This window comes from Notolepis coatsorum (assembly GCF_963971535.1).
Source record: "Notolepis coatsorum genome assembly, chromosome: 12".
In the NCBI taxonomy this organism is placed as follows: domain Eukaryota; kingdom Metazoa; phylum Chordata; class Actinopteri; order Aulopiformes; family Paralepididae; genus Notolepis; species Notolepis coatsorum.
In genome coordinates this window covers 97506466-97530486 of record NC_140176.1, presented here as the reverse complement: position 1 = coordinate 97530486, position 24021 = coordinate 97506466, and the positions used below count along the sequence as shown (strand labels likewise).

The window sequence follows — 24021 nt, the reverse complement described above, 5'->3', positions numbered from 1 at the left end:
CACTATTTGCAGTACAGCATGTAAAAAGGCGTTCGTTTCGACACACTGTAGTTTGTAGTTTATTACACACTGAACATCGCCCATTTCTGAAAGAATCCAGTATTTTTCCGTAGATCGCGAGATAGGACGCTTTATGTGCAATAAACCCGAATCGTTCATGGCGGCCTCTTTAAACGGTCAAATCCCTTTTCTTATAAGTAACTAGCACTCAAACAAACATTATAGATACATGTAGTAAAAAAGTAGAATGTTTCCCTTGAAATTGTAGCAGACCAAACGTATCGGGTCCCCTAAAATGAAATCCCCCAAGTAAATAACAATAAGTAGCACTTGAGTAAAAAGTACTGTGGGAGTCGCGGTGATTGATTGAATGAATGAACATTTTATGAACAGATTGCAGAATGGGTACAATACTGTACGGCTCAATACACACAATTTTAAGGGGATGCAGACCAGAGAAATACTTTCGTCTTGTTTACATCAGGGTCCCCCATTTTCAATTCATAATGAATTGTAAGTAAGGGTGCAACTTGCACTATGCAATCCATTCTTTGTGGATCTAGCCCCTAGTGTTGCTCTGTCAAGCTGCTATGACACTGTCATTATCACGACGGTCGGGGCTCTTTACAGTACACTCTATATCTAGACACTGTCATTATCACGACGGTCGGGGCTCTTTACAGTACACTCTATATCATTATCACGACGGTCGGGGCTCTTTACAGTACACTCTATATCTAGCGAGCAGTGACTCAGTCCTGCTTCTTCCAGCTGCGCACCATCGCAAAAATAAAAACATTCCTCTCCCCCAGCGACCTTCAGAGGGTCATCCTCAACTCTCATATTTTCAAGACTGGACTATTGCAACGCCCTCTATTCTGGTGTGGCAGACAAATACATAAACCACCTTCAACTAGTCCAGAACGCAGCCGCCAGGGACCACGTCTCCCCAGTCCTTGCATCCCTACACTGGCTCCCGGTAAAACAACTAATTCAATTCAAGATCCTCATGTTCACATACGAAGCCATAAACGGTCTCGCCCCAGCCTGCATAAAAGAACTCCTGGTCCAATCAGCCAGCTCCAGATCCCTCAGATCAAACGATCAAATCTGCCTTAAACTCCCACAAGACTGGTGACGAAGGGAAACCGGGCTTTCACAGTCACAGCACCGACCCTCTGGAACAAGCTCCCACTAAACTTTAAATCTGCAAGCACTCTACAGACTTTTAAGGCCATGCTCAAAACCCACCTTTTCGCCATACAAAATCCATGAGCTAGTTAGTTTTGTATTGTAGCATGACAGGTGTATTATGTCCATCCGTTCTCTATCTGCTTGACAATATAAATAAATGTATCATGTCATATCTATACATATTCAACGTACAAAAGGTCACATAGGTAAAGAGACATCTGGGATTTTTGAATAACATTTCATACTTCATCTCTCTCTCTCCACTCCACATGTCGGTAGATCTCCATTACTCATTTCATCCTTAGCGTTGAAATAGACCGACCCGAAACAGGAAAAGGTTAAGTGTTTGGTTGTTTGGTTACAATTCCAGGAGACACATTACAGCAGCTGCCATGTGTTGCAGGGAGGAGGAGGGGGGGGTGACTTGGGTTCGACTTTTCTTCAAGAGCTTTGAACATTTCTAGGAATCGGATCCTCTTCACTTTTAGTTGTCCGGCTCGTAGAGTTTCACATGCAGCAGGTCATTAACATTTAGCTGACTCACTTACGCAAAGCCACTTACAGATTGTGAAAAGGTCAGCAGTAGGGATGAGTTAGAATTTTCGAATAGTCGTCGTGCCAGTCTGCCACATTCGATTTTATTTCGAGTCGAAAAATATATATATACTTTTTTAGAATATTTTTTAATTATTATTATTATTATTTTTTTATCCACTTTTTCTCCTTATTTTCTATTTTTCTCCCATCCCAATTTCGTGTATCCAATTCTCCCCTCCCCTGTCTTGATTGTTGCTCGCATGTGCCCCCCACTGGTCGGTTGTAGAGAGGATAGAAGCCTTGCATCACGTGTCCCCTCCGGTACACGAGGAGGCAGCCTGTCACATCTTTTCACCTGCCAGCGCGGACTCTCATTGGCGAGGTGTAACGTGTGGGAGGCTCACACTATCTTCACCAGCTCCTTCCCTCGCTGTGCAGGCGCCCTGACCGACCTGTAGGAGTCGCTGTTTACAACGACCAGATTACCACCCACCGGCTTCCCTCCCGCTGAGTCTGCCAATTGTGTCAGTATGACTGACGACCGCCCAAGCCGGAGGGACCGCTGACAGCCGGATTCGATACCAGTGTCTCTGCGGTGGTAGACAGACGCTTAGTCCGCTGCGCTACCCGGCCGCCTGTCGAAAAATATATATATACTTTTTTTGAATATTTTTTTATTATTATTTTTTTAATAAATCTTTATATTTAGAGGCAGCCTAATTTTCCTAGCCTAATTGATCTAAAAGATGCACATGCTACTGTTTCTGTTTGTTTATTAACCCATTCATTGCCGGAGCTTATATCCATCCTTGTAGCCTCTCTGCCAGCTCTATTTGTCTATGCAGGGCTATAACCTTTTAAATTGTATTGCTAAATTGACATTACTATGGCCCATTCAACATCAATTATCTATTGTTCAGGATGTAGGAACGTTTTACTTTTTCATTCATACAATAATACGGTCTAGAGTATAAATATGTTTTTATCGTTTTCTGCAGTATTTCATAGAACCATAAATGATTATATTAGATCATCAAATGCAGTTTGATACCGATCGACGCCAGATTAAAAATGTCAACTGTACACGGTCCTAGACGTGTTGACTGATCATCTGCGGTTGACCGGAGGGGGGGGGGAGAGCTGAAGAGACGTGGTACCAGCTGGGGGAGAGAGAGGCGGAGAAGACAGCCCAAAGCCGTGCTGGATGGAGAAGAGAAGAAGAAGTGACTCTGGCTTGTTCTAGAGAGGAGGGGACCACCCCCGAGACGAGGGAGGAGTGGATGGTTGCAGTCAGGAATGGGAGGATGTCTGGTGTGAGGCTCTGGAGGAATGGAGAGGGTATCTGGTCCAGCTGGCATGTAGTGGGACATTTGACATTACCAGTGTCAACACTTTTGGTGTCTTTTTCTCGAGCTCCAGGCAGAGTAACATATTATATAACTTTGTACAGCACTTTAGTTTTAGGTTGTATAGCTCTTAGGTTGTATAGCTCTTAGTCTAGTCTTAGGTTGTATAGCTCTTAGGTTGTATAGCTCTTAGTCTAATCTTAGTTTGTATAGCTCTTAGGTTGTATAGCTTTTAGTCTAGTCTTAGTTTGTATAGCTCTTAGTCTAGTCTTAGTTTGTATAGCTCTTGGTCTAGTCTTAGTTTGTATAGCTCTTAGTCTAGTCTTAGTTTGTATAGCTCTTAGTCTAGTCTTAGTTTGTATAGCTCTTAGTCTAGTCTTAGTTTGTATAGCTCTTAGTCTAATCTTAGTTTGTATAGCTCTTAGTCTAGTCTTAGTTTGTATAGCTCTTAGTCTAGTCTTAGTTTGTATAGCTCTTAGTCTAGTCTTAGTTTGTATAGCTCTTAGTCTAGTCTTAGTTTGTATAGCTCTTAGTCTAGTCTTAGTTTGTATAGCTCTTAGTCTAGTCTTAGTTTGTATAGCTCTTAGTCTAGTCTTAGTTTGTATAGCTCTTAGTCTAGTCTTAGTTTGTATAGCTCTTAGTCTAGTCTTAGTTTGTATAGCTCTTAGTCTAGTCTTAGTTTGTATAGCTCTTAGTCTAATCTTAGTTTGTATAGCTCTTAGTCTAGTCTTAGTTTGTATAGCTCTTAGTCTAGTCTTAGTTTGTATAGCTCTTAGTCTAGTCTTAGTTTGTATAGCTCTTAGTCTAGTCTTAGTTTGTATAGCTCTTAGTCTAATCTTAGTTTGTATAGCTCTTAGTCTAGTCTTAGTTTGTATAGCTCTTAGTCTAGTCTTAGTTTGTATAGCTCTTAGTCTAGTCTTAGTTTGTATAGCTCTTAGTCTAGTCTTAGTTTGTATAGCTCTTAGTCTAGTCTTAGTTTGTATAGCTCTTAGTCTACATTCTCAAGACAAGACCCAGGTCGACTATTTCTCATGTTATAATCCAGCTTGGCAACAAGGACTCTAGTCCCTTTTTTACAGGAAAAAGGGAATTTCAACACGACAATTTCCGAGAAGCTGTTACAAAACATGTCGCTCTAAAATGCACCGCCGCCCGTTGACACAAATATTAGGCAATGCCATAAAGTCTGCCGGTAAAATGAACCAGAATTGGGCAGTTAATGGTGTAATTATGTGAGGCAATATTGTGATAACGTTCGCTCTGGGTGTGATACTAGTCCAGACATGGAAACTGTAAACTGCTTTTCAGGCATGTTTTCACAGTAGATGACAGAGAGAGAGAGAGGGGGGAGGGAGAGAGAGAGAGACTACTGTAGGTGTGGGGATTGAGTGCTGGGTAGTTGCTTCATCGGGTTCCTGTGTAAACACTTATCCAGCCAAGTTCTTAAGTAAGAGTTGAGCAACGAGATGAAGTGGCCTGAATCCTGCGACCAGCAGCGACGGCTCATGTGAAGACAGACAGAAGGACACCAGTGCAGACGTCTGTTGATACATAAGTTGGCTGGGAGCAGTGCTGTAGGTTTAATCTCACGGCCGCTACATTCTGAGTACAGCGGGGGGGGGGGGGGGGGGTCTTGAACACACAAGCGAGGAGGCCAAGGGACACTGCAGGCTATATTAGTATGTTACCAGCCATAAGGTCATCATAGCCATTAGGATTATAGTATTATAGAGCACGTAGGGGTGTAACAATTCGACCTCACTTCGATTCGATTACTATTCTTCAGGCAACGATTCAATGCATCATGAAATGTCTTCATTTGACCACGATTCGATTCGATTAATTTTCTATCAGTTAATTCCCCAAAGAAAATTGAATACACAAATGTGGCTGGGGGAACTGATTCACTAAGCATGAATCAGTCAATAGGTCAATGAATTGAATAGGTCAATAAAAACAATACACAAAAAAAAACATAAATCTTTTTTTGGATTAATTTCGATTATAATCGTTTCTAACATATTCAAATCGATGCATTTCGATGAACATTCCCTCCCCTTCGACCTGTCATCTCTGCATCACTGAGCACAGAGTGACAGTTACCATCTGCCTGGACTTTTACTTTTGAAACAACACTGTGCAATATTACACTTACTGTAGACCTCTGTATATTTGTACTGTATATTTTATTCTTTTTTTTTTGTATTTTATTTTTTTATTCTTTTTTAAACAAACATATAAACAAACATGACAACACACGATAAGATATACAAGCATTAATTGTCAGGGCACATCCAATGGGATCACCTTTTGGTTAGTTGTTTTATATAAGATATACCCATAATACCTGTTATCTAAAAAAAAAAACTACATACATATGCTCAGCTCGAACCCCCCCCTCCCGGACCCCACCCTGAGAAGTACCTCCACTATCCCTCGCACCTAACCAGACACTACCATTATAAGCTAGCTTTTATTCTCTCCACCACTTCTAACCACATTGACATTTTGGATTCATTGAGACCCAGAATTCTTGCTGTAGATATTTCATGGTAAATTACATCGAGATATGTAAGAAACCAAACTTTACGGCACATTTTTTCCGGTTGAAACCAGCGTGATGCGATCAGCTTTTTGGCTACTGTGATACCCGATAAAACCAATCTCTTTAGCTGTGGATTCACTGCAAACTCAAAAACATCATTCAACAGCAATACCGAGGGGTGTACAGGTATATTCCAAGATACGAGTTTTGATATTTGTTGGGTCACATCTTTCCAGAATGCCTTAACTGGTGAGCAGTCCCAATACATGTGCATAAATGTCCCTTCGTCCCCATTTGTACATTGGGTGCATTTGGAATCTTGTTTGAGCCCCATTCGGCACAGTCTTATAGGAGTCAAGTATGTCCTGTGAATATAGTTAAGATTGATTTGTTGATGATCCGGGTTCCTTGATGTAAGTCGGACATTTGCCCAGGCTCCTTGCCAATCAAAGTCATTTTCCAGGTCTGGTATATCCCTCCTCCAGACAGAGTCAAGTTGGAGGGTTTCATACGAGGACGTTAGTAATTGATGATAAAATTCTGAAACAAAACCTCTCGATGTCTCTCTTGAGTAGAAGAATTTGTGGTATCTGTGGTGTTCAATTGGTCTGTCTAATGGAACACCGTGAGACTTCAAACATAGCTCTAACTGTTTGTGAAAAAGCCATGTGGACTTGGTGAGATTAAATTTTTTGCGTATTTCTTTATCACTACAAAAACCCTGTATATTTTAATCTATTCTTATTCTCAGGCAATTTGTTTTGTTATTCTTATTCGTGATTTTGTTCTGTCTAAATGTTTAATGTGAGCGATTTGTAGTGTCAAATTTCACTTGGGATAATTAAAGTATTTCTATTCTATTCTATTCATTGATATTATCTTTGTGTCATCCACTTGGGAAAACGTGATTTTCCCATAGTTTATAATCTTAATCCATTTAGTAGTTTATACTCATTTAAATAGTTTATTCTGCACCTTCATGATGCATAGTTTGATGCCATAACTTATAGTTTGATGCCATAACTTATAGTTTGATGCCATAACTTATAGTTTGATGCCATAACTCATAGTTTGATGCCATAACTTATAGTTTGATGCCATAACTTATAGTTTGATGCCATAACTCATAGTTTGATGCCATAACTTATAGTTTGATTCCATAACTCATAGTTTGATGCCATAACTCATAGTTTGATGCCATAACTCATAGTTTGATGCAGTAACTCATAGTTTGATGCAGTAACTCATAGTTTGATGCCATAACTCATAGTTTGATGCAGTAACTCATAGTTTGATGCCATAACTCATAGTTTGATGCCATAACTCATAGTTTGATGCAGTAACTCATAGTTTGATGTCATAACTCATAGTTTGATGCAGTAGTTTATAGTTTGATGCCATAACTCATAGTTTGATGCAGTAACTCATAGTTATGATAAATGTTTTATTTGAATTTGTATGACTAGTCATATACTATAATACTATAATACTAGTGTAGCCTAATCTTTATCTGCAACTGTGAAGAAAAACCCCATTGGTTTAAACAGAATGAATAGACATAAAAAAATAGAAATACATTTTTCTTATTTCTTTTTTTTTAATGTAAATTTAGAATTTGAATGTCAACGTTATGAATGAAGCTTCGAACTATTCGGTGCAGCCCTAGTAACTACAGAACAGTATATATTGAGTACAGCCCTAGTAACTACAGAACAGTATATATTGAGTACAGCCCTAGTAACTACAGAACAGTATATATTGAGTACAGCCCTAGTAACTACAGAACAGTATATATTGAGTACAGCCCTAGTAACTACAGAACAGTATATATTGAGTACAGCCCTAGTAACTACAGAACAGTATATATTGAGTACAGCCCTAGTAACTACAGAACAGTATATATTGAGGCTGAGACTCACTTAGTTTTTTTGCTGCCGGTAGAACATCACGTACGAATTGGAAGAGCCGTCGCGTGTCGCGCTAAACCCTTCGAGAAGCTTTGTGGTCCGGGCTCGAACTTTCCATAAATGTGTCCATATGAATCAATTCAGTTAGATCCAACACTGTCTGAATGTATCTTGTGATTATTATCAATTTCCGATGACGACAACAACTATTAGCGTTTGTTATTTCCTGGAGGCAGTAGCTGTAATCCTGTCTCGTCTTGAGTCCCTGCGTCCATCATTGTTGTCATCATCAGTCCGCGCACCCCCTAACACACCAATGACTCTGCTTGGGGCGCTAAATAAATCGCCCTTTAGGCATCATATTTGAAGACGCTGATTGGCTAAAGTTAGTTGCTAGGTCCATTTATGTTGCCCTGTGCATTTTTCAATTGGCTGTGTTGCGCCCAGTCAGTGGGCGAGGGGGTGAACAGGATGCACAAACAATGATTTATATTTTATAGTAATTATTATTTATAAAGAAAATGGGTATTATATTTTTAGCGGTCGAAATCTACTATTATAGAAAAATCCGAAACTACTTTCCACCAGGGGGGCGGCGCCCTAGCGCCCTCTATGGACCAGCCGCCACTGCCAGTGACCCTCGACCCCGAGCCACAATGACCCACATGAAGCTCCCGCGGCCCTCCAGAAATAAACAACGTGTCTGTGGACACCACACAAGCCTCTGCGGTCTCTCTCTCTCTCTCTCAGCCCAGTTGGAAGGTGCTGTGACCTGAATCGTGGAAAACACTGCAGATTGATCTAGTTTTTAGCCCATGAGATATTTCTTCGTACTAGCCGTGCCGCAGGGACGGGGCCGGGGAGTGGGGCCGGGGAGCGGAGATGGGGAGTGGGGACACGGACAAGTATTGTGATACTTAGGCTGGTATCGAAGTCAAAATATTGGTATTGTGACAACACTAACTTATACTCTCTCCCTCTGTGTCTCTGTCTCTCTCTCCCCCCCCCCCCCCCCCTCCAGGTGGTACCCAGCGTCTGCCCCGAGCCATCGGCGTGTCCCTGGCGAAGGAGCTGATCTTTGCGGCGCGAGTGGTGGACGGAGCGGAAGCCTGTGCCATCCGCCTGGTGAGCCACGCCGTGGAGCAGAACAAGGCCGGGGACGCCGCCTACCTGCGCGCCCTGGAGCTGGCCCGCGAGTTCAATCCCCAGGTATAGGATAGGATGAGCTTTATTGATCCCCTTGGGGAAATTCGGTGACATACACATACAGCCATATTATACAAATATTTCACAATCATTACATTTGACAGTAATAATGGCACACATAAATTCAAAACAGCATGTACATTTGTTGAAAACATGCCGACTACAGTATGTCTTGAGACAGCTCTATGCATAGTCCGCTGCAGATCAACAAGGCTCTACCAGGGTAGTGCGTCTGCGCGATTCATTTTTTTTATATTCCAATACTAGTCGTTCAATTATAAAATAATTTGTTGGTGCTGAATGATGACGATACATCTGAATCTAATCAATCATACAGCCGCCTCGCGCTCTAGTAACTGAGCAAAATGTTCTTTGACAGCGGGAGCTCCCTTTTAAGCCATTTGCAGTACACTATACCATGTGTACATTAGAATAATACACAAGAACCAATCTCATCAATCGTGTCGGACACAGCAGACATTTAGTTGTTTAACCTGGCTGCACTTTAAACTCCAAAACAAGTAGTTTACTGTTGTTATTTCTGTCTCCCACAGGGTCCTATCGCCATTAGGATGGCGAAGCTGTCTATCAACCAGGGAATGGAGGTACGGTGCTCTACGTAACATACTGTCCATGTTTAACCCTTTCACTACAGAAGGTTAACCCTTTCACTGTGGCAATACAGAAGGTTAACCCTTTCACTGCCACCCTACATAAGGTTAACCCTTTCACTGCCACACTACAGAAGGTTAACCCTTTCACTAGCACACTACAGACGGTTAACCTTTCACTTCCCCTCTACAGAAGGTTAACCCTTTACTATCACACTACAGACGGTTAACCTTTCACTACCACACTACAGAAGGTTAACCTTTCACTACCACACTACAGAAGGTTAACTCTTTACTATCACACTACAGACGGTTAACCTTTCACTACCACACTACAGAAGGTTAACCTTTCACTACCACACTACAGAAGGTTAACCTTTCACTACCACACTACAGAAGGTTAACCTTTCACTACCACACTACAGAAGGTTAACTCTTTCACTACCACACTACAGTGTCATCCAGAGGCTCCTAATCTTTACAATCCAAATTCATCACAATGTATGACCTCAAGTGGGAGCAATACTGTTTCCTGTAGGAGCGCTAATTATTCACCGGCTGCATGGATTCTGAGCTGTTCTGTGTCATTAAGCAGGTGACCTTCTCTCTTTTTTTTGTGGCACTTCTGAAGGTGAAACATTGCTTTGCTTGTTCCGCTACTTCCGCTGTGAAGCTGCTCTCAGGGTCGAGCGCCTCAGATTGGGTTGTGTTTTTGCGGCGAGGAGGTATTTTTGGTGGTGATGTTTTATGGGGTAACCTCCATTCCATCCCCCTGTCCTGTCCGCAAAAAGAATGGCTGCCCCCAATACAATTCACCCGTGAATATGTATTTTTTTCTTTTACCCCTGAAAGTTTTAAAACACCCTCCACTTTGGGTCGGCTACAAATGGTCCAGAATTCAGACTAGGTCCAGAAAGTCTTGCCACATCACTTCCATCTTAGTTTCCCTTCACTGGCTCCCCATCAAATTTAGACTTCAGTTTAAGGTTCTGGTCATCACCTACAAGAGCACGCCGTGGTCAGTCACCTGCCTACATCTGCGACCTACTGCGTCCATACACCACGAACAGATCTCTCAGGTCTTCTGACCTACTGCGTCCTTACACCACGAACAGATCTCTCAGGTCTTCTGACCTACTGCGTCCTTACACCACGAACAGATCTCTCAGGTCTTCTGACCTACTGCGTCCTTACACCACGAACAGATCTCTCAGGTCTTCTGACCTACTGCGTCCAATACACCACGAGTAGATCTCTCAGGTCTTCTGACCTACTGCGTCCTTACACCACGAACAGATCTCTCAGGTCTTCTGACCTACTGCGTCCTTACACCACGAACAGATCTCTCAGGTCTTCTGACCTACTGCGTCCAATACACCACGAGTAGATCTCTCAGGTCTTCTGACCTACTGCGTCCTTACACCACGAGCATAGGCGGCGCGTGCGCATTAGGGCAGGGTAGGCTCCAAAAGGAACGCCCCCTTTTAGGAACGCCCCCTTTTATTTTTGGTCGCAAACTGTCCAGGGGTTCTGATTTCATATACACACACACACGTAACTAGGCTATACTACAGCGAGCCCCACTCATTTATATATATTGCAAATTAAGTGTTCAAATGAAGGCATCCAATAATATATTAACCATTGTCTTACCTTAATGCAGATAAATGCGACATCCAATATGATTAACGGTTCACTGATCATGAAATATGAACTACTATACAATTGCAATAGTATTAGAAAGGATATATAATAACAACACAACAAATTTGTTTCAAATTCAAGGACATTTATTAGAGAATCAAGAGGTTTATTCAGGGAAATGTCATGTGAAATGCGGGTGGTCATCGATTGTGCAAAATACAATAATAAAATAAAAACGGTATTAAGAAGACATAATGTGCATGATAAAAATAGACATGCTAAATTCCTGAGACGGCACTGGTTCCTATATACACTATTATACAATATATAATTTTAACTCCGTCATTATACTTATCTAAATAAACGTTCCAAGATGAACCACATCTGTTCCTTGCTTAAAGTGACTTTTACTTTCCTCCTTCCTTTAAGACCAGACATGTAGGTTATTATGAAATACTAATAATATCAGTAGTTGCAGTTGCAGTCAATATTGCACATTTTATTTGCAAATTAAATCAGTAACGGGCTGCGCGTTCTCTTCGCCAGTCTGATGTCTCTCTTCTCGTCTTTCGTCTGTGTTGCTGTAATGGGGCGAGAATGGGGGGGGGGGGGGGAGCGGTGACACAAATTAATTACTGTCCATGGTCCTGAATTTATACACACACACACACACACTAGACTACAGCGAGCCTATCCCCTTTCGTTAGATATACTGTAGTGCAAATTATGTGTTCAAATTAAGGCATTCAATATGATTTCAATCAATCAGTCTTACCTTAATGCAGCAATATGCGACGTTTTGTCTTGGCATCGTAGGCAGCAATGATCTCTTCTACTTCAAGTGTGCGTGTCAGATCACTTTCAATGTGAAGCAGACTCAGAGTTGACAGTCTCTCCTGGCGCATGGTGGTTCTTAGCCAGTTCCGGATGTGGCGGCAGGCGAAACAGAACACGGCATCTTCTTCTTTGCTGTACTCTAGAAACTTATACCTTTTAAAGAAGTTCGATGAAAAGGAACGTTTCTGTTTCCCAAAATATGTTTTTGGATATTCTGGCAGGACTGGCTGAGAGGGGCCAGTGTTTTTTTCTCCCAAATCAGTGTGGGGTGGATTACCTGAAGCCTCAGGTGATCGGGTCACGGTGTTATGCCCAGGGGCAGGGCTCGCTGTGGCTTCACGGATGCGATCTTCTAGAGCTTCTGAATTACTGTTATCTTCTTCTTGCTCCTTTGTCTTGAAAAAATTACGTATATCCATCTTGCATTTGTGCAGCCGTTGCTGTGTGCTGTGACCTGGAACCAACTGGCGACTGCATTCGAATTCAGATGTTTATACAAACGGATGCGTGCGATGTGATTGGTACAGACTGGATGCGGTCTGGAATGTCAACTGCCCATTGACACCTCCGTCGGGGCGACCCCCCCCCCCCCCCCCCCCCCCCCCACACACACACACAGAGTTTCAAGTTCAAGTTTAGACACACACAGGCTGCCTAATTCTGCAGTATGCCCATATATTATTTATATATAAATGCTAAATATTTACATCAGACATGTACAGACAATGTACAAACAAACAATAATTCTACATATTAGGTACAGGCAATCATATGGTGTTAGAGTTCTGCAGGGATGTTGTTGACAAGTTATTTTTTAACCATGTTTTGAAGTGGGGGTGGGTGGGGGTGGGTGCCTGCAGGGCCGTCTGGAATGTTAAGTGTAGAGAGAGCTATAGTCTTCCTGGGGTCCACACAGAAAGACAACACAAAACACAAAACATAACAACATGAGATACATATGACAATCACAATTAACAATGATAATCTAAAAACAGTAAAACATTGTAGACATCATTAGAATCAGAATATTTTGCTCACATATTTAAGTAGTGCATTCTCAGGTGGTATTTGAAAGACACTTTACTATTCAATTTACTTTTGTTCATTGGGCAGTTATTCCAATGATTGATGGCACGATAAACAACAGTCCTCTTTAAAGCATTTGATTTTGGACGTGGTAACATAATCTGTCCATCATCGGCTGACCTAGTAAAATAAGAATGAACCTGACTGCATCTGACAATTTGTTTGTATAAGAAAACAGGTTGAGATGAAAAGACAGTGTTCCTGAAAAATTTAACTGTGTTGAAAACCAGCCTATTCTCCTTAGTGTGCCTTTGACTCAAAGGCTTTGAGGTGCTTTGGTATAGGTGCAAGCATATTCATAGTACCCTTGAATGAGTGCTCCTGCCTGCAGTCTTCAGACAGTGTATTCAGGACGTCTGGAATGTTAAGTGTCACCACACCTATCCATTGACGGACCCCAGCCCCCCCCCCACACACACAGGTACACAGGGGGAAAAAAATAAAGGATTTTTTTTTTTTTTTTTTTTTTTAAATAAATAAAAAATAATGTGTCGACTGGTCTGGGAAGGCACAGCCTGCCCCAGCCTTATACACCCGCCGCCCATGACCACGAGTAGATCTCTCAGGTCTTCTGACCTACTGCGTCCAATACACCACAAGTAGATCTCTCAGGTCTTCTGACCTACTGCGTCCAATACACCACGAGTAGATCTCTCAGGTCTTCTGACCTACTGCGTCCAATACACCACGAGTAGATCTCTCAGGTCTTCTGACCTACTGCGTCCAATACACCACGAGTAGATCTCTCAGGTCTTCTGACCTACTGCGTCCAATACACCACGAGTAGATCTCTCAGGTCTTCTGACCTACTGCGTCCAATACACCACGAGTAGATCTCTCAGGTCTTCTGACCTACTGCGTCCTTACACCACGAACAGATCTCTCAGGTCTTCTGACCTACTGCGTCCAATACACCACGAACAGATCTCTCAGGTCTTCTGACCTACTGCGTCCTGACACCACGAGTAGATCTCTCAGGTCATCTGACCTACTGCGTCCAATACACCACGAGTAGATCTCTCAGGTCTTCTGACCTACTGCGTCCAATACACCACGAGTAGATCTCTCAGGTCTTCTGACCTACTGCGTCCAATACACCACGAGTAGATCTCTCAGGTCTTCTGACCTACTGCGTCCAATACACCACGAGTAGATCTCTCAGGTCTTCTGACCTACTGCGTCCAATACACCACGAGTAGATCTCTCAGGTCTTCTGACCTACTGCGTCCTTACACCACGAGTAGATCTCTCAGGTCTTCTGACCTACTGCGTCCAATACACCACGAGTAGATCTTTCAGGTCTTCTGACCTACTGCGTCCAATACACCACGAGTAGATCTCTCAGGTCTTCTGACCTACTGCGTCCAATACACCACGAGTAGATCTCTCAGGTCTTCTGACCTACTGCGTCCTTACACCACGAGTAGATCTCTCAGGTCTTCTGACCTACTGCGTCCAATACACCACGAGTAGATCTCTCAGGTCTTCTGACCTACTGCGTCCAATACACCATGAGTAGATCTCTCAGGTCTTCTGACCTACTGCGTCCAATACACCACGAGTAGATCTCTCAGGTCATCTGACCTACTGCGTCCTTACACCACGAGTAGATCTCTCAGGTCTTCTGACCTACTGCGTCCAATACACCACGAGTAGATCTCTCAGGTCATCTGACCTACTGCGTCCTGACAGCCTATTGCTTATTAACAGCGGAGCAGTGCTGCCGTTGCTTCCGCGTTTTCCCTGATTGGCTGCGACACGCCCCGCGGCAGGCGCGGCAACCGCAGAGCGGAGCGGCAGAGCGGAGCGGCAGAGCTTGCGGCATTATGTAGCCCTAATCCGCCATGATTTTCATTCGAAGCTCAGCTCACCTGGCAGCGCAGCGGTCCTGCGGTCCGTTGGTGACTAGTTCGAATCCCATAATTTTTTTTTTAACGTGTATTCTTTCGCCGGTTAAGGTTAGGCATGGTTAAGGTTAAGGTTAAGGTTAGGCATTGTTTCGGAGTTGGTTAAGGTTAGAACGGTTAAGTTTAGGCGCTGTTAAGGAGCTGGTTAAGGTTAGAGTTTGTCTTAGAGAATGGCAATATTCTTTCTATGGTTAAGGTTAAGGTTAGGCATGGTTAAGGTTAAGGTTAAGGTTAGGCATTGTTTCTGAGTTGGTTAAGGTTAAAACGGTTAAGTTTAGGCGCTGTTAAGGAGCTGGTTAAGGTTAGCGTTTGTCTTAGAGAATGGCAATAGACAGCCTATTTCCGCACTGCCGCTCTCTCGCGCTGGTCACATGGTCACATTGTCACATTCTTGCACTGCTCCGCTGTTAAAAAGCAACACGCGTCCTGACACCACGAACAGATCTCTCAGGTCGTCTGATCAGGGCTTGCTGGCTGTCCCCCGGTCTAGATTAACACATTGAGTGCCACGGACACATTTTGTCGTTAGTTCATGCCGACCTTTGAGTGCCCCCGACGCTATATAGCGTTTGTTTGTCTTTTTTTTTTTATTGGCGATTTGAATTCATATTTCATCAATCGAGCCTCGGGTTAGTGCTGCAGAGTCTCTCTGAGCTCAATTGGGAAGATACCGCCCCCTATCGTCTCTCCCTGTGTAACTGCACCCCATTACTTTACACTGACGAAGGGGGGGGGGTGGCCAGTTTCCTCATTTTACTTTTCCGTCAAGCCAACTGAAGGATCGATTGTGCTCGCCGGCCCGGAAAACGTGTGGATTATGTATTTACAGTACCAAACACTGTAATCAATAAGCGTGATCGATATTTGGAATGGCGATCAGGAATTGGAATAATCTTTTTGGATAACATCTGATCTCAGGTAAGGAATTTATTTGACCAGTCTATTTGACCAGTCTATTGACCAGGCTATTTTCACCTATATCTCAGCGTTTGGCCTATGTGTGTGTGGCTGTGATCGCTGATGAGGAAATGAGAGAATCGATTTTTCAGCCCGCCTCTATAGCGTGCATAAGTACACATATACTATTGATAACCTAGCGTTTATTTGAAAACGATTCATAAATAGGCCGAAAAATTACAATGTTTTTGTGTTTTGTGTATGAGAGACTTCGGCTCAGCTTCTTCCCCCAGGCCATCAGAGCCCTGAACACTGAACTCTCCACACACAAGCACACATGAGCACACACACAACACACACACACTGTACACGCTCACACACTAGCAGCCACTTTAACATGAGCAAGCACACACTCATGCTGCACACACCCACACTTATGGCCACTAAGGAAAGGTCACTTTAAAAATAGTATAGTATAACCGGAGATTGTATAAATTAGCATGTACAGAAAGACACTACCAAAGGACCTAGTATGTCCTCCATGCTCTGTAAATAACTTATGTACATATACCGATATGCCCTAACATGTTACTTGTTTATTGCACAATGTTACTTGTTTATTGCACAATGTTGATTCTATTATATGTTATTTGCACATCGTTGCAGGCAAGACCACCCGCATTTCATTGTATACTTGTATGCCGTGACAAATGAATCTCTTGACTTGACTTGACTATGCTAGAATATTCCAGTAAATGCCCTTTATCACGGAATCTATATATTTTCCTTGAAAACGAGGGCTTTTCAAAATGCTATAAAACAAAAATGAACCGATTATTAAAAAAATAAATAAAATAAAAATAAAAAAAATCCGTTTCGACAATGTTGACTGCAAACAAGTCATTGATAAACGACAGGCAGATTAGACACATAGCCATCATTTAAGAGAGAGATTATGCGTTCACAACGCTATCATTGAAGTGGGTCCTGGGCCCTCATGCATCAACGTGTTCTACGCACAGATCTGTGCGTAACCCGTGCGTACGATCATTTCTAAGCAAAGAGTGGGATTCATCAATTTCGATTTGAACTTGACTTCGTGCGTACATCTACGCACATTTCAGACCTGGCGTACCTAGCTCCCAGTGGTAGAATATCGTTACTACGCATAAGCACTCCTCAGTCCTGCATTAGTTCCAAGGCGGAAATAAAGTCACTGGCGCGTGTTCTGTATGACCCCCGTGATTCGTGATTCATCATAGTTCATTGTGAAACAGCGATATTAGTGTAATTATGGTCAAAACCCTATAAATAGCATTTGGAATAATAGATCTTTCTCTCAGAATGAATGCAGCATGTCATATATGTTACGATGAATTGAAAATGGGGGACCCTGATGTAAACAAGACGAAAGTCTTTCTCTGGTCTGCATCCCCTTAACAATTGTATGTATTGAGCTGTACTGTACTGTACCCATTCTGCAATCTGTTAATAAAGTTCTCATTCATTCATTCATTCATGGTTTATATAGCGTTATCGGAATATACGGGGTGTAGGCTACTGACTGACTGCGCTCCGCGTAGCTTGATTGATTGATTGATTGAAAAGTTTATTAACAGATTGCAGAATGGGTACAGTACAGCTCAGTACATACAATTGTTAATTGGGGATGCAGACCAACTTTCGTCCTGTTTACATCAGGGTCCCCCATTTTCAATTCATCATAAATCATAAAGCTCAACTCGTTATTATTTTGCGCACAGACCGCGGAAACACGGGAACGTTTTGATTATATTTAAAAGGCTTTACGTTAAACGAAACAAGTGGAATTTCGAAGCTGTAAGCAGAATAAGTCATATGAATATAGTGTTCTTCCCCCTTTTTACTGTACAAGAAAGAATAGAAAACGCATTGCAATGACACCATGCAGATAGTGGACAGACTATATGATGGAATTCAAGTTCATGTATTGAAAGGCGGGATACATCATACATGCAGTGAGATTCATTGTTCTTGTATATGCTCTCGTATTATATTGTTTATATAGGCTACCCAATACTGACATCAAAATAGATTGTAGTAGTATGCCTCTAGAAATCATGCAGCAGGTAGAAAATTGACGGGAGATCCATCGCGATTTGGAATAGAATTGAGGAGAACTTTAATCCGTGGGTATTAATCAAACAACACGGGAAAAGGCAGTCATATTCCAGCGCGGTCTTTATTAGCCGACAACAAAATAGATGCCTCTAAAAATCATATAGCCAATCGAACACAACTAATAAAGGCATTCATATTGTACAGCACGGTTATAATGACACACAACACAACCAACGCCAAACAGTGGTCAACGAACGGTCTTTATTAGTATTTTGAGCTGTCCAGGCAGAATTGCAGCAATGGTCTTAGGGAGCCGTTGATATCTGACATCACCGTTTACAAATCCGCCTTTTATTTATCCACCTCCGTTACGAGGACCTCCACCTCGGTGTCTGTGTAGTTTCTCTTTTTCGTTCGCTTTGCCATCCTCCAACATTCCACGCACAGGGATTCCCTCATGGTATTTGAAGGGGAGGGCCTGACCATATTTGGTTGGTCGGGGCGGTTTTGGTATGCAAATACGTGAAAGCGTGCACGAGCTGCGGCGCAGGGCCAAGGTGGGATTCATCATGACAGGTGTGCGTAGAGCCTGCTTACGCACGTGTGATGAATGCCGACTTCCCTGTGCGTGCGCTAGTTCTAAATTCCGTGCTTACGTGTGGAAGTAGGTCAAGGTCAAAGTCCACGTTGATGAATGAGGGCCCTGGCATTTAACCATGTTTCCCATGTTAATGGCTGGCACTCAAACTGTTAAAGACCAAAGGTGACCGAGCCTTCGAAACCGTGGCCCCCAGGCTATGGAATGCTCTGCCGTTGGACCTAATATCTGTGGTCTCGGTAAAAACAAAGCAGCTAAAGACTGTGCTGTTCAAACAGGCGTTTGGCTAACTATGTCTGTGTAAATCTTTTATGTCTTTTTATCTGTTTTGTTTTTCCTCTTCTTTCACGTTTTTAATTACTTTTCTTTACCATGCAGCTATCTTTGCACTTTATCATGTGAAGCACTTTGTGACCCCAGTCTGTGAAAGGTGCTTTATAAATAAACATTACTTACCTACCTACCTACCTACCTACTTACTTACTTACTTACTTACTTACTTACTTACTTACTTACTTACTTACTTACTTACTTACTTACTTACTTACTTACTTACTTACTTACTTACTTACTTACTTACTTACTTACTTACTTACTTACTTACTTACTTACTTACTTACTTACTTACTTACTTACTTAGTTTATGTCAATTTGTGTCGATAGATTTACAAGCAAACATTATGAAGAAGCTCTGTTTGACACCTGTAAGGTATGCTCTCTAAGTCTTGTGCTGTCTCACTCTCCACCAGGTCGATTTGGTTACAGGCCTGGCAATTGAAGAGGCTTGCTACGCCCAGGTAAGTTTGTACATGTAGGAAAGTTGGAAAAAACATTAGGGCTGTAAATTTTTTTATAAAAAAAATATGATTTATTTTTAGCATTTTTACAGCTTTTCCTGGTCAGACATGACCAACAGAGAGCAGAGAGAGGAAGGTCGGGAGAAGATAATGAGGAAAGACATGCGGCAAATGTACGTCGGGTTCGGGAGACGAACCCGGGTCGACCGCGTAGGTCTGCAGTGCAGTAATGTGGTGTGCCACCCTGGAGCGTGTAGGTCAGCAGTGCAGTAATGTGGTGTGCCACCCTGGAGCGTGTAGGTCTGCAGTGCAGTAACGCAGTATGCCACCCTGGAGCGTGTAGGTCTGCAGTGCAGTAATGTGGTGTGCCACCCTGGAGCGTGTAGGTCTGCAGTGCAGTAACGCAGTATGCCACCCTGGAGCGTGTAGGTCTGCAGTGCAGTAACGCGGTGTGCCACCCTGGAGCGTGTAGGTCTGCAGTGCAGTAACGTGGTGTGCCACCCTGGAGCGTGTAGGTCTGCAGTGCAGTAACGCGGTGTGCCACCCTGGAGCGTGTAGGTCTGCAGTGCAGTAACGTGGTGTGCCACCCTGGAGCGTGTAGGTCTGCAGTGCAGTAACGTGGTGTGCCACCCTGGAGCGTGTAGGTCTGCAGTGCAGTAACGCGGTGTGCCACCCTGGAGCGTGTAGGTCTGCAGAGCAGTAACGTGGTGTGCCACCCTGGAGCGTGTAGGTCTGCAGTGCAGTAACACTGTGTGCCACCCTGGAGCGTGTAGGTCTGCAGTGCAGTAACGCGGTGTGCCACCCTGGAGCGTGTAGGTCTGCAGTGCAGTAACGCAGTGTGCCACCCTGGAGCGTGTAGGTCTGCAGTGCAGTAACGTGGTGTGCCACCCTGGAGCGTGTAGGTCTGCAGTGCAGTAACACAGTATGCCACCCTGGAGCGTGTAGGTCTGCAGTGCAGTAACGTGGTGTGCCACCCTGGAGCGTGTAGGTCTGCAGTGCAGTAACGCGGTGTGCCACCCTGGAGCGTGTAGGTCTGCAGTGCAGTAACGTGGTGTGCCACCCTGGAGCGTGTAGGTCTGCAGTGCAGTAACGTGGTGTGCCACCCTGGAGCGTGTAGGTCTGCAGTGCAGTAACGCGGTGTGCCACCCTGGAGCGTGTAGGTCTGCAGTGCAGTAACGTGGTGTGCCACCCTGGAGCGTGTAGGTCTGCAGTGCAGTAACGTGGTGTGCCACCCTGGAGCGTGTAGGTCTGCAGTGCAGTAACGTGGTGTGCCACCCTGGAGCGTGTAGGTCTGCAGTGCAGTAACGTGGTGTGCCACCCTGGACCGTGTAGGTCTGCAGTGCAGTAACGTGGTGTGCCACCCTGGACCGTGTAGGTCTGCAGTGCAGTAACGTGGTGTGCCACCCTGGAGCGTATATATATATTTGTTTCTCTGGCCGAACTAACGCTAACGTTATTAATCCTGCGGCCACGCTTTATTTAAAAACAGCCAATAAAATTTGACTGTATTTCTTTTGTTGACGTTTTATGTAAATGTCAATTTAAATTATAATTAGGGAATGGAGGGAGTTGAATGTTTTTTTTGTCCTGTATTTATGTTATGTATGTAAAAGAAATTCAATAAAAATGCAATACAAATATTGTAAACAAAAAAAAACATAACTTTGACTTTGGATCACATCTGTGATGTTTCCCAGGTCATCCCGACGAAGGACCGGCTGGAGGGTCTGGCGGCGTTCAGGGAGAAGAGGCCTCCCCGCTTCAAGGGAGAGTAGCAGCCGCTCCCGACCCACCAGGCCGCCCGCCACACAGCCTTTCGGCTCTCCTACCACAGACTCCCGCAACGACCACGCCGTAGCCGGTGACTTACAGACGACCCCCGAAGACCCTGTCCCAGAGAGGTCATAGGTTCAGGGTGAAGAAGTGTGTCCCGGGTAGTCGGGGAGTTGCGGAGGGAGACAACGGTTCAACCACTGATCAACATGAAGAGCTAATTCCTTTTGTGTCCACGTGTCCATTGTGATCATTTCGTATCCGAATGCTATTCCTGTTGTTTCGTTTACTAACGATCGTTTGTTTACGAACGGTGAAATAACAGGTCGCTATCGGATTTTGGATTGTAAAATCGGATATGAAATGATCGAATTGACACACGGATACTTTTGCATGACCTGTCCTTAGATTCAGTTTTTTTATTCTTCTGATACACACCAAAGTTGCATACGTCATTTGATGAAATGTAAACCATGTTCGGAGACTCCTAGTCATCGCTAGTCACGCCTGTCATTGTTCACTGTTGCTTGACAATAAACTGATTTCAACGTGCCACGTTGGCTCGCTCTGATACATCGTAGCCCATATCTTCACTTGGAAAACAAAAAAGTACAGCTGTGTCTTTGACAGTTGCTCTGCGGTAGCTAAAACCTTGTAGCATGCTAGCTAAAACCGTAGCATGCTAGCTAAAACCTTGTACCATGCTAGCTTAAACCTTGTACCATGCTAGCTAAAACCGTGTACCATGCTAGCTAAAACCGTGTACCATGCTAGCTAAAACCTTGTACCATGCTAGCTAAAACCTTGTACCATGCTAGCTAAAACCTTGTACCATGCTAGCTAAAACCTTGTACTATGCTAGCTAAAACCTTGTACCATGCTAGCTAAAACCGTGTACCATGCTAGCTAAAACCTTGTACCATGCTAGCTAAAACCTTGTACCATGCTAGCTAAAACCTTGTACCTCCATGACCGTTAGCTAGACAGCAGGTTGTAATGTAAAAACTTGTCAAAGTGATCAAAAACGGCAAAGATGACAGATGTGGCCAGTGGAGGCGGGTGTCATATTTCATAAAATGACTTGTGCATGGTTGTCGTGTATTGTCATGAGTTGCCTTTCCTCGTGTGCTACGTGTGGTCTGTCCTCCTGTAGTTAAGCGTCAAGAGTGTTTTGGTGATTCAGGACGTAAAACTAACATAACCAAATGAGCCACAACGATAACCTTCTAAATGTTATTGTAATATGTGAAATAACCCTTCTATGATTCCAGAACACGCCTCGGAGGGCGAGACGAGCCTGTCTCCTGTTATTAGTTCTAAAGCTCCTTAACGCAGACAAACTCCCCTCTTAACGCTGTTTTGACGAGCGTGCAGCTGTCAGCGTACATAATCCATTTCACAATAATGTGTCATGACATGTGTCACTAACAAGTCGTGTGAAGAAAGCAATGCTCTTCCAAGTTCACTGTGTTTTTGTAACGTCAGAAGAGGATTACAGAGAGAACCTTTGTAGAGAAGTCAACAATAAAATCACTGTTTCAAAACGTGTACTCTCTTAATCTTTATTTTTCCATTCCTGAGTCTGGTAGTCACGCAATGTTGCATTGCAAGGAGGTCTTTGAGGGCGAACTACACCCCAATTTAAGTCATACATGTTTTTTTTGACCTACTTTTTCTCCTTTTTCTGTGATTTTTCTCCCATCCCAATTTTTTTCTCGTGCCCTGTCCTGATCATTGCTCGCATGTGCCCCCCATTGGCCGGTCATAGGGAGGATAGAAGCCCATCACATGTCCCCTCCGATACATGCAGAGTCAGCCAGTCACTTCTTTTCACCTGCCAGCGCGGACTCTCATTGGCGAGGTGTAACGTGTGGGAGGCTCACACTGCCTCCGCCATTTCCTGTCTTTGCTGTGCAGGCGCCCTGACCGACCTGTAGGAGTCACCACCACCCATCGACTCCCCTCCCGCTGACTCTGCCAATTGAGTCAGTATGACGGCCGGCCCAACTGCGGCCGGTCCGCTGCGCCACCCAGCCGCCATAGAAGTCATACATGTTGTGGTGTAAGACGGTCCCAGAAACACTAGTGGACGTGACCAACCCTTCCCCCGAATCCAATGAGTATTACAGGGTTCGCACAAGGTCCTTAAAGTGCTTGATTTTTTACAAAAAAAAGTCAAGGCCTGGAATTCCTTGAAAAACAGCCCATTTTTTAACAAGGTGCTTAAAAAGTCATTGAAATTCAAATCAACCGTTCACATTGAAAGTTTTGTTCATCCATGATAAAATTGTTCTGAATCAAGAAATTTAATCTTTTTTATTTAAAGTGTAACTAATTGTCGGAAATAGTTTTTTTAAGCCATAAATATTGGATCAGATTTGTTCTATTAAAAAACAGCATTTGAAAGTGAATTGTATCCTTTTAAATGCCTTTTTACAGTGAGCACCCAGGTAACAGAGACACACAGAGCACCCAGGTAACAGAGACACAGAGCACCCAGGTAACAGAGCACCCAGGTAACAGAGACAGAGCACCCAGGTAACAGACACACAGAGCACCCAGGTAACAGAGACACAGAGCACCCAGGTAACAGAGACAGAGCACCCAGGTAACAGACACACAGAGCACCCAGGTAACAGACACACAGAGCACCCAGGTAACAGAGACAGAGCACCCAGGTAACAGAGACACACAGAGCACCCAGGTAACAGAGACAGCACCCAGGTAACAGAGACAGAGCACCCAGGTAACAGACACACAGAGCACCCAGGTAACAGAGACAGAGCACCCAGGTAACAGACACACAGAGCACCCAGGTAACAGAGAGAGCACCCAGGTAACAGAGACACAGAGCACCCAGGTAACAGACACACAGACAGGGGTGTAAAAAGTACCCAGAAATTATACTTAAGTGAAATTATGGGTACCGTCTCAAAATCGTACTCTAGTAAAAGTCAGTATCTGGCTAAAAACACACTTGAGAAACTTTTTTTTCTGACTCTATTCTTCTGATAGCAGGTGTTTAATCAAAGTTCC

The 24021-nt window shown here is 43.6% G+C and overlaps 1 protein-coding gene across 1 annotated transcript in view; it reads left to right on the top strand.

Annotated features, from left to right (window-relative positions):
• Positions 1-22529, top strand: part of auh (AU RNA binding protein/enoyl-CoA hydratase) — a 103113-nt gene extending 80584 nt beyond the window's left edge. Inside the window, exons 7-10 of the mRNA XM_084326167.1 lie at positions 8551-8738; positions 9290-9340; positions 19165-19212; positions 20910-22529. Coding sequence (XP_084182293.1) covers positions 8551-8738; positions 9290-9340; positions 19165-19212; positions 20910-20987 — 365 coding nt within the window. The 3' untranslated portion in view covers positions 20988-22529. The remainder of the gene's footprint in view (positions 1-8550; positions 8739-9289; positions 9341-19164; positions 19213-20909) is intronic.
• The last annotated feature ends 1492 nt before the right edge of the window (positions 22530-24021 follow it).